At 41.6% G+C, this 13,175-nt stretch overlaps 1 protein-coding gene across 8 annotated transcripts in view; it reads left to right on the forward strand.

Moving 5' to 3' along the window:
• The window catches only part of TNIK (TRAF2 and NCK interacting kinase), a 382,866-nt gene that overhangs the window by 87,658 nt on the left and 282,033 nt on the right, over positions 1-13,175 (forward strand). For all 8 annotated transcript variants that reach the window (XM_041002750.1, XM_041002751.1, XM_041002753.1 and 5 more), the window contains exon 2: positions 1,419-1,484. In XM_041002750.1, coding sequence (XP_040858684.1) covers positions 1,419-1,484 — 66 coding nt within the window. The remainder of the gene's footprint in view (positions 1-1,418; positions 1,485-13,175) is intronic.

The raw sequence follows: 13,175 nt of genomic DNA on the forward strand, positions 1-13,175 counted from the left end.
GTGGAGTGGGATGGCCCAGCTTGAGAGGGATTACTATTAGGTGTTAATAGATCCCATAGAAGGCAGCATGCAAGGTCCTCACCTACTCCTCATAAGAGCCTTGCAAGGTAGAAGGCCATTCCCACCTGGTAGTCTGACTCAGTGTTCTCCCAGAATCACCCAGCCAGTGCAGGCAAAGCCGGTCTTTATAGCTGTTCTGTTTGAATCTAAAGCCAAAGCTGGGTCCCTGTGGCTTTTCAGTGCCCAGTGCTTGGCAGTGCTTACATATAAGTGTGATTCCATTTGTGCCAGCAGTTGCAGCCTTTCTTATTTGTCCCTCAGTGTATTTTTAAAAACAAATGCCCAACTCAGTTAAAATGTTGAAGCTCCTTCATGAGCTAACACGTTCAGTGTTTTTTGAACAGTCTTTTGACCTGGCAATATTGTGCTTAAGTGTTGGTATCATTCGCTCCAGTGAGATAACTGCCTTCTTCTCCTCCTCCCACCAACACACACGCGTGTGCACATACACACACACACCCATCAGCACCCTTCCCCTGAGGAAGGTGTGATTCCTAGACTTTGTCCCAGGTCCCAGCTGGTCCACTTGCCCCTGCAGGTGTTTAAGCTTGTGACCTTTGTTTGCCTTTAAGGAAGCAGATTCTGCCCAGTTAGGAGTCTGTGGGTAGAGGTCAAAGTCAACTCTTGCCTCTGTTTTAAATTTTATGAGCTTTGATTTTTTTTTCCCAGTAGTGACTCAGTAATGATAGCGGTAATTCTTAGGCCTATTTTTTTGTGCTGTAACATTTCGTTGACTTCAGGGTTAGCGAGCACCTGTTTGGTGGTAAGAACTTGCGTAATTCTCTAATTCAGTTTGTATTCCAATCCTGCCGTGACCCTGCAGGTCACTGCAAGGGTATAGTTTGCAGTGGCAGCGTTATAGAGAGTAGGCTCTGAGAGAATTGGTGAGGTGACTGTTTTCTTTTGGAAACTATTGATCCTTCAGAGGTAAAATGGCCCTGCAATGCAGAAACATCCTTGATGGCCAAGTTGAACACAGCAGTGCAGATGCTTCAAAGTGAAGAACCTTTAAAAACAGAAAAAGATGGAGCCTCCTCAGGACCCTAAGTGCTTCATTTTACCCTGATGCACCTGCTAGTCTGTGCCATCTGACAGTGGGAAGTGTGTTGGTTTTTTGTATTGTTTCAATGGAAATACATTTTTCTTAAACACATCTTATGGAAATGTAAAATGGAAACAAGATGGAGTTTCATAGCTGCAGGTGAATTACATGTTGAAATATTGTTAGTACTTAGTAGTAACACCCAAGAACTCCCAACGATGAAATTGTTGTTTGCTTATTTTAAGTAAACATTTGCCTTGGAGTAAAACAGTGACTGGACTGTTGTTTTGACTTTTTATTGTTTATTTTCTTTCAGGATCCAGCAGGGATCTTTGAATTGGTGGAACTTGTTGGAAACGGGACCTATGGGCAAGTTTATAAGGTCAGTATGTCTCCACATACTGTGCATGGTCTATGTGTGACTTTGATGCATAAATGCCGAATAGCATTGCTATAGGTCTGTTCGTGAGTTTCTCATAACAAATTTTAAGTAAAATAATATATGTGTCAACCGACCATCTTTTAAGCCATCTCTGTAGTCCCATGGCTTAAACTGGACTTTTCCCCTCATTGTGTATCACAGTATTTCTTTTCTCTCTGACACCTGAATATCTATGATGCATATGTGAAACTTACTAAAGTTTAGTTCCCATTGCTTAGAGCCAGAAATTCATGCTATTAAACAATTGTAGCTGGAAAAGTAGGTTTGTCATTGGTGCAGGATGTGAGTTAGATGAATTGGCTGGATAGTATTAGCAGAAATCTTAGCTACCTCACAAAGTCCTAACGACAATGAATTTTACAAGTTGGAAAACAATTAAAAATTCAGTTTGCTGAGGCATATTCCCTTTTTGGCCTTTTACCAACTTTTGCTTTCAGGTTTGCTCAAAAAGTAGCTCCAAAGGGTATTTGCATGAATAAGTGGTCTGCAAAAATGGTTATTTGAAAGTAAGGATTGTTTTTATCATCAAAAGGAATTTCAGAGGAGTGGCATTTGGATCAAAGCTTGAAGTGTTTTGACATCATTATTTGTAGGGAAATATCCATTGTTTTTTATAATGGTGATGATGTTGGTTAGTGTCTCTGAGTTATCTGCCATTGTTTTTTTTTAAAATTTTTTTCTTAAGCATAACTTATCAATTGTTTAAAATTATTGTAGAAGTCATTTATCCAGCTTGTAGCATTTTCAGTTCTGCTCAATGTGAGGTGTGTATCTACTGGGTGTTCTTGAGAATTTGATTTTCAAGCGCAATTGGAATGGACACACATTTATATCTTTACTTAATAGGAAGTGCCCTTTGGTGTCCACTCTTGGGGAAAATTTCTCCCCTGCAAGAAGCAATAATTTCCTGAAATGTCAACTCTCTCACAGTTCGACAAAATGTGGTCTACCCAAGCTGTCCCTTGACATTGATCTTGTCTGACACAGAAAGAAATGTGTCTCTGCAACTGCTTTTAAATACTTGTACTTTCAATGCAGGTAATTAGGTTGGAAGATTGTGTCACTGCATTTTGAGAAATCAGATTGAACTTGTGCAGCAACGTGGCTAATGAATTAATTCTGATTTAGGTAGAAAATTACTGCTGATTTGCTGTCACGATGGCAGAAGGACTCTGACCTGCTCTTGGTTTTCTGCCAGTGTGTCTTAGCTCTGCTGCCCTGTAGTGTGCTTTCCAGCCCTAGAGCACACAATTAGGGGGAATTCACAGCTTGACGCGCTAAGCTGAGAAGTGCAGCTGTACAATTAAGGGTGAGAGTGTTTGGAAAGTCTGGAATTATCTCTGATTTCTTGTCACCTGGAAAAGAAAAGGGAAATATGGCAAGAAGCCTCAAATCTTTTGGGGTGGGGAGGCACAGAGGGGCTTGGTGGTGGGCATGGGGAGATTGCGAAGGTTGGCTCTGATGAGGTGTTGTACTTGGGACCAGAGGCTCATCTCCTTCACCAGCCCCGTGCATTATTTGTGGCCATACCAGCTGTACTGTGCTATGTCAAAGGAGTGGGTGGAGGAGTATGTTAGAAATGCTGTATATAAAGTTAAGTACATCTCTACCCAGTCACGGCCGGTTTCTAGGCAACAAGATGATGTTAAGTGGTACTGCTTGTGAACTGTTGCTCATGTTTTTGGAGGTCACTGCTTCAATCCTCTTGCATCCCTGAGTTCTGAAGGATTGAAATTGAATTAAAAAAATTTACCAAATCCAAACTTATATATGTAAATCTAAAGAAAATTAAGCTAAGGGGTGTCTTTTCACAATGTGTTTCGTAACTTTTTGTGGAATAAGTATGCTTTGAAAACACAGTAGGCATAAATAGAAATTTTATAGACCTAAGAAGAGATCTTTCTACATTAAACTTCTACAATAAATATTTTCTTTCCATTAAGTGCAGCTGTAAAATCTTTCAGTGTTGTTCATGGCTTTCATAAAGTGAGGTATGATTTTATGAATGTCTATGTGGATACAGCCTTCATTTTATCAGAAATTTATAAGTTTATTTTTATAAGCTGCCCTAAGGGAGTCATAATAAACTTTTATTTACAAGGTTTTTTTTTTTAACAAGCACAGTTAAAAAAAAAGTATATGAGTAGTAAGAGGTTATTTTCTGAAGTATATTTGTATGTGAGCCAGTCGTTACACCATGATGTGGAAATATAAATATTTCATAAAACGGTGGTTTGATAATGTTTAGCTTTTCTAAGTTGCCTCTTGTCTGTCTCCTTAGTCTCATGCATGATTACTAGTTATTTATTGTTCAAAGACTTATTTAAGGGGTAAAGTGACAGACAGCACTCTCTTCTGTATTCCCCAAATGCTCCCAGATGTGACCCAGGTGTCCCATTTGGGCAACAGGACCGCAGTCCTTGCGCCGTTACCTCCGTCTCTCGGGGTCTGCATTCACAGGAAGCTAGAATTGGGAGCCTGAAGCAGAAAACGAACCAAGGCTGTCTGATGTGGAATGTGGGTGTATTAACCGTCAGGCCGAATGTCCGCTGTGGTTACCTGTTCTTCACAGTGTGTTCTGCTTGCCAGTAGTACAGTGGTCTTGGATTGTTATGCAGTAGTTGAGCACCCGTGTTTGTACCTGATGTATGGAACATAATGGTTAGATAATTAAGAATGATGACTGTGTTATGGCTTTTTTTTTTATTGATTACATTGCATTATGTGACATAGTTTTATAGGCACTGGGATTCCCCCCACTCCTCCCCAAACCCTCCCCCCATGGTGGATTCCTCCACTTTGTTGCATTACCACAGTTCAAATTCAGTTGAGATTCTTTCCTTGCAAGCATCTACAAAGCATACAGTCCAGCATTTTATTGTCCAGAGAAGTTCAACGGTTTCTTGGGGAGACCTTCAGATCTCTGGTCTGAAGGTAGAGCCGGCAGAGTATCATCCTGATCAATTAAAAGCCCCGACATAACATCAGTAACAATTTATAACGTTATGGAATTGATTGACATAGTATTGAGTAACCAGTATGTTAAAAAAAAAAAGAAGAATGCGAGTTCTGAACTACATCCTGTGACTTCTTCATTGACATTTCAATTGTTAGTTTATATACAACCGGATTCTATACACCTTAAAATGGCTATAGATTCCTATTCAGCTGTCTCGTGTCTATTTTTGTGTTATAGCTTCTTAAAGCAATCTTTCACCGACAGATAATAATTGCAGATATGAGGCACAATGTGGCATTTCTGTTCATGTATGTAGTGTGTACTACACCAAGGCTGTTGAAGAGGAAACCTATACCCTGGATACCATTAGAAAACAAACCCGTGACAGTCAACGTATCTGTTCGATGAAAAGTCTTGGCTGTTTGTGGGCGTGCCACCACCTACAGGGAACGTAATAGATTCGAGGCACATTTGCTAAAATAGATTAAACAATTATTTCATCTTATTGAAATAATTGATGTTTATTGTTAAAATGCCACTCCAAATTAGCCATGGAACTCAAACAAATGTTGAGCTATCCTGTTTCCTTAATAAGCTCGCTTGAAATAAATAGCACTTATTAGAAAGAGGATGGCATGCTTCATCCCAAGGTGACAATATGATTTGGGAATGTGAGGGGTTTCTCAGTATTTCTCAGTTTCTTAAAGCTGTGAAGTGCAAAGTAGAGAGGCCACGTGGGTGGTTGCGAGTGGCCTGTGAGAAAGGCCCTGGCCATGTGTGCATGTTGTTGAAAGATGACCAGGGCATGCATAAGCCATCCCGCCAGACCAGTTCCCTTCTAGCTGGCTGTGCAGCCCGTTGTTGAGCTCCTCCACTCACGTGGACCTCATTATCTCCCAGGCCGGCAGTTGGAATGTGTGTTATCTAATTGAGCTGAGCTATTTGCTGCCCTAAAATATCTATCACTTCAACCTTGTTTTACATCTGGAGTAGTTGAGAACTTACAATAGTCCTCTTCCACAAGAACGTAATCATTCAGATATTTGAAGAATTTTTTTTTTTTCCCTGAGCAAACCAGGACACTATGAAAATTCATAGAAAATGTACGTCGTGAAAAAAAGGACCTGCATTTCCAAATGCTTTTGCGCCAAAGGAAGCCACTCCTTTGCTTCTGTTTTCCCAAACTTTGGAGTTCTGTGACATAGTCGTGTCTCGTGTTCTCCAAACAGCAGAGCCTCAGTTGCTTCATTCTTCATACAACATAGATCCAAACTTGTTCATTATTGCAGCTTCTGTCCTAAAATTATTCTCAGGTATTACTAAAAATGACATGTTTGTGTGGGTGTAATTCTTTATTTCATGATACCTTTGTATCTTGTCTTTGACGTCATATATTCTGTTTTCGTGAGAACCTCGTCCATGGGGTCATTGTGTTAGGAATCTCTGTGCCTGGAGCCTTCTGCCCGGTGCTTTTGGGATTGACCACTTCTGCAGATCTTGGCCACATGTCACATCCTCCAGCAATCCACCTTCATCCCTGTTTCTCCCGCAGCCAGCAGCTGGTTGTTGTTCCTTCCGCCATAGCCTTCATTTGTCACATCACGTGCCACGTTGTCTGGGTGGAATTACCGCTGAGTGCTTCCATGTCTGTGTTTTGAACTCTCTAGACCCATAAATGAAAGGAAAATGAGTGAGAAACTTCGTCTTGTGCCTCACTGTCTTTTCCTAGATCTGCCGCGGAGGTGATGTTGACACTGATGAGCCTCAGGTCTCAGTTTTCCTTCCGTTTATACTTCTTTTCATTTTGTTTCCAAGTTCTTTCATCATGTGCCACACACTAGTTGTCCAACTTCAGTAAGGCATATTTGTACAAAAGTAATAAACAGTAAGCTCTAACTTGTTCTTATCTTGGAAGATACATGTGGATTTTTTGCTGAGTTGTCAGTTTATAGATACAAACCATGCTAGAAATTCATAAAATGTAACACACTGTGGCCAAAAAGAAAAAAAAAAGTCTTGAGGCTCAGTCTCCTGGCAGAAGTTCTCAGACTGTAATATTCAGAATTAATATTTGGGAGAGCATTAAAAATATCTCTAAGCCCCAATCCTTGGAACTTTCTTTCAGCAGATCTGGGACGATGGCTCAGGCGTCTGCAGTACTGTTAATTCTCTGGGTCCATCCTGATGTTTGTGGCTCCCCAGAAAGTCTTTGGAGCTGACTTTAAATGACCCCGATGTTGGGTTGCTTGGGTGAATGCTGAGCTTAATGCTTTTTGTAATCATTTCCTTTAGGATTTCCTGGCTGACTCAAACTTGCATAAGCTGAGAAAAAAGGGGGAAGACACACAAATCCACAGGAAGATCTTGAATTCTGAGATGTAACACCAACCAGTTTTAACGTCTCGTGTTTCTGACAGTCTTGTGAATGCGATTTGTGGTTATTCCTCAATAATTCAGTTCTAGACCAGAGAATCAAGTTGTCAGCTCTGCTTGGTGCATGCAATTTTGTCTCATCTGTACATTGTGATCTCTTCATTAACTTTCCATTAATAGAAGCTAAAGTTTTCCATGCTAAGCTTATTAATAGCCTTGATTCTGTGACATTACCCAGGATGCAATGTTGCTTTTCAATCTCTTGCAAAGAATGATGTATTATGCTGTTCGCAGCTTATTTGGCAAGGAATATGGGAGAATGTTGTGTTTCTTAGATAATAGTGGCATTTGTTGTTTTTTTTTTTAAATCAAGAATCTCTGATAAAAAGAATACTTTATTTCACGTTTGTGGAGTGCCAATGACAAAAGCCTGTGCTTTGTGTGGGAATAATGCAGGGCTACCCGAGGTGGTTCCCTTTTATAAGAAGTGTGCGATCAGATGATCTAACGAAGACTTAATATTCGTTGTGTTCTGAAGGTTTTCTTAGGGTCTTAATAACTTGCTGGGTGGTGGTGATGGGCTCAGTTTGTAGAGGCTGATAACATTTATTGACTCACGTTATCATTTTGGATAGGTCTCTGCCATCTTGGCACTGTTGAGATTTGGGATTGGACAAGTTTTTTTTGTTGCAGAGACCCTGGGAAATGTTGTAGAAATGTAAACTTCCTTGCGGTGGTGTGGGGAGGAACTGCCCCTCTCTTTGAGAACCAATGGCATACTTCCAAGGCCAAATGGCAACACTCCTAAAACTGACATACAAGCAGAGGCATCGGGAGGGCTGCGTTTGGAGCAGCTGCTGCTGTCCAGGTCAAGTGGGACCTGACCATGCCGCCTGGCAGGTGCTTCAGGGTGAGAGAGGAGCGTTACAGACTTCAGCATTTCTCTTCGATCTGGGGGTGCTGTTGAGCATTTTTAGATATTGGAAGAAGATTCATAGAAAGACATTTGCAGCAGGACTAAGCTGGATTCCCAGGCTGACTCTGTCTTGTTACGGTTGTGTAAAGACAGCCGTCTTACTCTCCAAGTCTGAGTTTCTTCATCAGGCATTAGAGTAGGGTTGCTCCAGGAATTCACACATAAACTGTGGAAGTTCTCAGGTCAGTGCCTGAAACTGAATAGGTGCTTGACAGCCTTTCTTTCCATCTGGTGCACCTGCCAGTCATGTCCATGGTTTTGTTATGTGAAGGAAATAGTCCTCGAAGAATGTCTCAAGCACTCATCTCTGCTGTAGCTTCTGCCCGGGATTTCTGGGTAATTCTGTATGCTCAGAGTAATATTCTAGGCACTAAACCCAATCCTTAATACTTACAGCATTTGATGATATACTTGTCATGTAGATACCGTGCTTTGTTTTGAAGATTTTAAAAAGTCAATTTATCGGGCCTGGCATGGCGGCCTAGTGGCTAAAGTCCTCACCTTGAATGCGCCGAGATCCCATATGGGTACCTGTTCTAATCCCGGTGGCCCTGCTTCCCATCCAGCTCCCTGCTTGTGGCCTGGGAAAGCAGTTGAGGATGATCTGAAGCCTTGGGATCCTGCACCCATGTGGAAGACCTGGAGGAAGCTCCTGGCTTCAGATCAGTGTAGCTGCAGCTCCAGCCTTTGCAGTCAGTTGGGGAGTGAATCATCGGACAGAAGATCTATGTCTCTGTCTCGCCTCCTCTCTGTATATCTGACTTTCCAATAAAAATAAATGAATCTTTAAGAAATGAATTCATCAGTGGTTTATAAAGAGAAGATTATTGGAGGAAATAAACATTGGTTGTACTCTGATAGATTGACAGTGAAGTTAGGATTTTCTCAATAGTGCGTAGTTCGTAGAGAGCCTTTTGTGACACTGGTGAAGTAGCATGGGGTGGTTCAATAGGTGCGGAAGACATAATAATCCTGTTGCTTTGTCTTAACCTTGAGTTTGCCGCAGATTCACTTCGAAGTTCTTCTCTGTATGAGAATAAAAGCATTTCTAATAGCTCTCACCAGGTTATATTGAGAAATTGAAAAGAATTAATGACTGTGAAGGTGTTTGTGTAACAAACTGCTCTGTACCTCTGCGGTTTGATTGTTTCTATTGTTCATTTCAAGCGAGTGGCAGAGTGCTGTTCCACCAGGGCTAAGGAGGGTCACCATGGTGTTCTTGCTTTTCATCGTCTGCATGCTCATTCCAGTATGTGTTGCCAAGGAGTGATCCTCTTTTCTGGGTTGCAAAATGCCAGCTACAGACAGACTTCCCTTTTAATTTCTGTAATTTTTATTTAGTTTTTTTAAAATTGTTTTTCCATGGTACAGTTTTGCAGATAAAGGAATTGATTCCTCCCTCTCCCTGCCCTCTTGCCATTTTCCCCTTTATTATCACAGTAGTACAGTCCCTTAGTACAAGCTACAAGTTTAACTGTCTGATATTTAAATGTATCATGACATGAAAAATACACGGGTAGAAATACACACGTAGTACCATAATGTAGTGGTGTATTTATATATTTGATTGGGAGTTCTGTTTTGAAGTCCTTAGTATTGCTTGTGTAGGTATCTTTAGGAAACAATGGTTATTTGTTGGAGCCAGAGGTCTCCTAGGCTGTGCCTGACTTTGGGCAGCTGCTTGGCCATGTTTCTCAAAGTACATCTCATAGAATCCTAAGGGAAGCGCTGTAAACGAAGTGTTGAGTGACTCAGGAGGAATCATGGTTGTTGACCACCCAGCCCCCTTGGAAGTAGACAGTGAGCATGTGTGTAGCTTTGTCTTACCCAGTGTGTCCTCATCTATCTAACCATGGAGTCCCCTCTCTCTCCTGCAAGTTTCCTCTGCCAAGGCCTTTGGGATGACTGCACTAGACATCAAGATGTCCAATGTCCCTGTACCCCAGGGGAGTGGGATTTCTGGTGCTACAGCCTCCATAAGATCCCATCCATTTATATCCAGGGATAGCTAAGTAAAGCATGGCTTCGGGGCTACTGTTCTTCTTCATCAGCTGGCTGTTGGGCCAGATCTAGCATGTTGATCTCCACAGGCAGTTTTTTGTACTATTTATAGTAACACATTTAGACTATTAAAAATAAATTAATGATATGGTCAAGGGTACTAGTTGGTTTCAATCAATTAAGAAATAAATTTTGCAGCTGTTGAGATATCAAAGGACTTTTTCTCTAGGAGTGTAAAAACTGATTTTTAACATCAAGGAGATGTTTGTTTACATAGCATTTCTACGATGCTGTAGTAAAGGCAAGGCACTATTCTTGGTCGCACATTTTTTTTTTTTTGAGGCCAATACCTTGGATTATTTACTTATTGTAATTATCCAGTCTCAGACTGTGTGTTGATTCCAGTTGACCAGATTCTACTACCTAATCTCCAATAGGTAGTACAATAATTTGCTCTTGAAGTATGTTGGCCTTGTAGATTGTTTGCACCCTATTCGACCCAATTCCCTGCCAGCTCATACTGTGAGCTTTTGGTTACCTGTGTGTTCGATGCCATGTGGAAGGGTCACTTCCTCTGCTTGGTGGAAGGATCCCCAGACTTCCTTGTTGCTGCTGATAGCTCTTAGCCCTTAATATGCACAGGGAGCTCCTCGATAGCGTTGAAAAATGCTAAATGTCTGGAACCTTCTCTGGGGATTTGGCTTCAGAAGGTCTAAATAAAGTTGATTTTCTCCAAACTTCTCACATGCTGCCAGGATTAAGAGCTGCTGGGCTCAGGTGCAGACTCTGGGGTATACAGCCCCTTTGGAGTGCCTGCAGAGACTGTGCCATTCTTTTTCTCCATCCTGGGACTTTGTTTACATTTTCTCACTTATTTAGCATCTGCCTTCATAATCAACTAATATCGTCTTAGCCTTGTCCCCAGGGTGGTATTTATAGAAAAATATGTGGCATAACTGTAGCCCTCACCTCTTTGGGTAGCAAGTTTATTAAATGAATCACTTCAGTAGTGTCTCACTGGTATCTTGCTAGGAGTCCACAGAGTAGAGCCAATTCTATGCAGACTTTGGGGAGACAAGGAAAGGCTTCATAAAGACCTGGCTCCTGATCAAGTGTTGAAAGATGAGTATAAGATGACAGAAGGGAATTGGTGAAACATTCCATGGGAAGGAGCAGTGTTACCAAAGACTAGTGCATTGCTGATATCCTGGGTCACAGGGGATGACCTTAGGACAAGCGAAGCATATCGATCGGATTTGTACTACGCAGACCGTGGACAGAAGGCCCTTTTGGCTCCAAGTCTTGATCTTGTGATTCATTAAGTTGTTTGAGCTTAAGCTTCAGCAAGTCTTTGTTTCATGTATTGTTGATCTCTGACCTATGATTTCATGATGATTTCCCGACTATGTGATAGTATACAAATATATACTCAGATAAGCAGTCTGTTCCTCATTTTTAGTACAATTTTCAATCAGTTTCATGAGGTATTAAATATTTTACTATCATGATGTTAGATGGATTTGCTCAAAGCTAGGTTACTGTAAGTGATCTGAGCGTGTTTGGGTGGGCTAGGCTAAGTGGTGATGCTCTGTAGGTTAAGTCTATTAAGCGCATTTTCAACTTCCAATGAATTTGTTGGAATGTACCCCACAGCAGATGCAGGATCATCTACAGACTGAATGGGGGTTGGGCATATTCCTTTTGATTACCTGTGCAAATTTCTTGCTTGAATCCTTTTTCCCAGCTATAAAACTATAGACAACAATACTGCAAGCCATCAGCAAGTTGATTTGCTTGGAATACCTGCAAACACTACCAGATATCAGTTTGACCTGGCAGCATTCCTTGATGCAGCTCTGTGTTGCAGGGTGTAGGTGTGTGAGCATTTTCTACCAGTTTCTTATTTATTGCAACCATAAGGCCTTGGCAGGTTCTCAGTGCTTCAATGAATGATGATATGTATATTTTAAAAAATATTCTTCTGGAAGGCAGATTTTGAGAGAATGAATGAGAGATCTTCGTTCCACTGATTCACTCTTTAAATGGCTGCAACAGCTAAGTTGGGACCAGGCTGAAACCAGGAGCCAGGAATATGATCTGCATCCCTGTGTAGGTGATGAGTTCAGGAAGCACTCCTGCCATCTTCCACTGGCTTCGGAGACTCATTAGCAGGAAGCTGTATAGGTGGCAGTGTAGCCTAAACTTGAACGGGTACTCCGATATGAGAAGCTGGGATTCCAAATGGTGGCCTAACCCACTGGACCACAAGCACCCCGGCATGGTATATACTTGTTAAATACTGGATGAAAATGTGAGAAGATATGGACTGCCACTTGCTGAGTCTGCTGTAGATTCAGAGAATTTTAAATTGCTTTAGCTCAGGCTACTTTCCTTCTAACTCATATCACTGAATCGTCCTCTAACTTGATGTGGAACATCCTTATGACTTACAGTTTCTGAGCTGCTCACACCCTTAATGACCTGGTGTTTACAAGGTGCTTTCAAGGCATTGGGCAATCAGTAGTTACCATGAAATGCTTATTATTCTAGGGTTATTTGTAAGTTGTATACAAAGTCTTGCTGGGATTACAGACCTAGAACTTAGGCCTCTCACATTTTTAACTATTTTTCTACATGGGGAACTACCTGAGTCCATGTGAATAGAATAATTAAGATGGTGAAACATTGAGGTTCAACTTCTTATCTCTGTGATTTAACTTCAAATGTAGGGCCTGGTGGCGTGGCCTAGCGGCTTAAAGTCTTCACCTTGAACGTGCCAGGATCCCATATGGGAGCCGGTTCTAATCATGGCAGCTCCACTTCCCATCCAGCTCCCTGCTTGTGGCCTCGGAAAGCAGTCGAGGACAACCCAAAGCCTTGGGACTCTATACCCATGTAGGAGATCTGGAGGAAGTTCCTGGCTCCTGGCTTTGGATCGGCATAGCACCAGTCATTGCGCTCACTTGGGGAGTGAATCATTGTTTGGAAGATCTGTCTCTCCGTCTCTCCTCCTCTCTGTATATCTGACTGTCCAATAAAAATAAAATAAATCTTTAAAAAAAGCACCTTAAATGTAATAATGCTTTTGTATTTTATATGGCAACTCTCTCTCTCTCTCTCTCTCTCTCTCTCTCTCTCTCACACACACACACACACACACACACACACTTCTGTTTGACAGGAAAATACAGACGTCTACTAAGTGAGAGCCTTGCTTGGTGCTGAGGGTCTATTGTGGGGAAGGCCACCTTGCCAGTTCCTGCTGCTGAGTGCTGTGGCCTTGGGCATAGTTTCAGACCTTCGTACTGCTGCTCACTCACCA

This window comes from Ochotona curzoniae, unplaced genomic scaffold (genome assembly GCF_017591425.1).
Source record: "Ochotona curzoniae isolate NIBS_2020 unplaced genomic scaffold, NIBS_Ocur_1.0 scaffold_2587, whole genome shotgun sequence".
NCBI lineage: Eukaryota > Metazoa > Chordata > Mammalia > Lagomorpha > Ochotonidae > Ochotona > Ochotona curzoniae.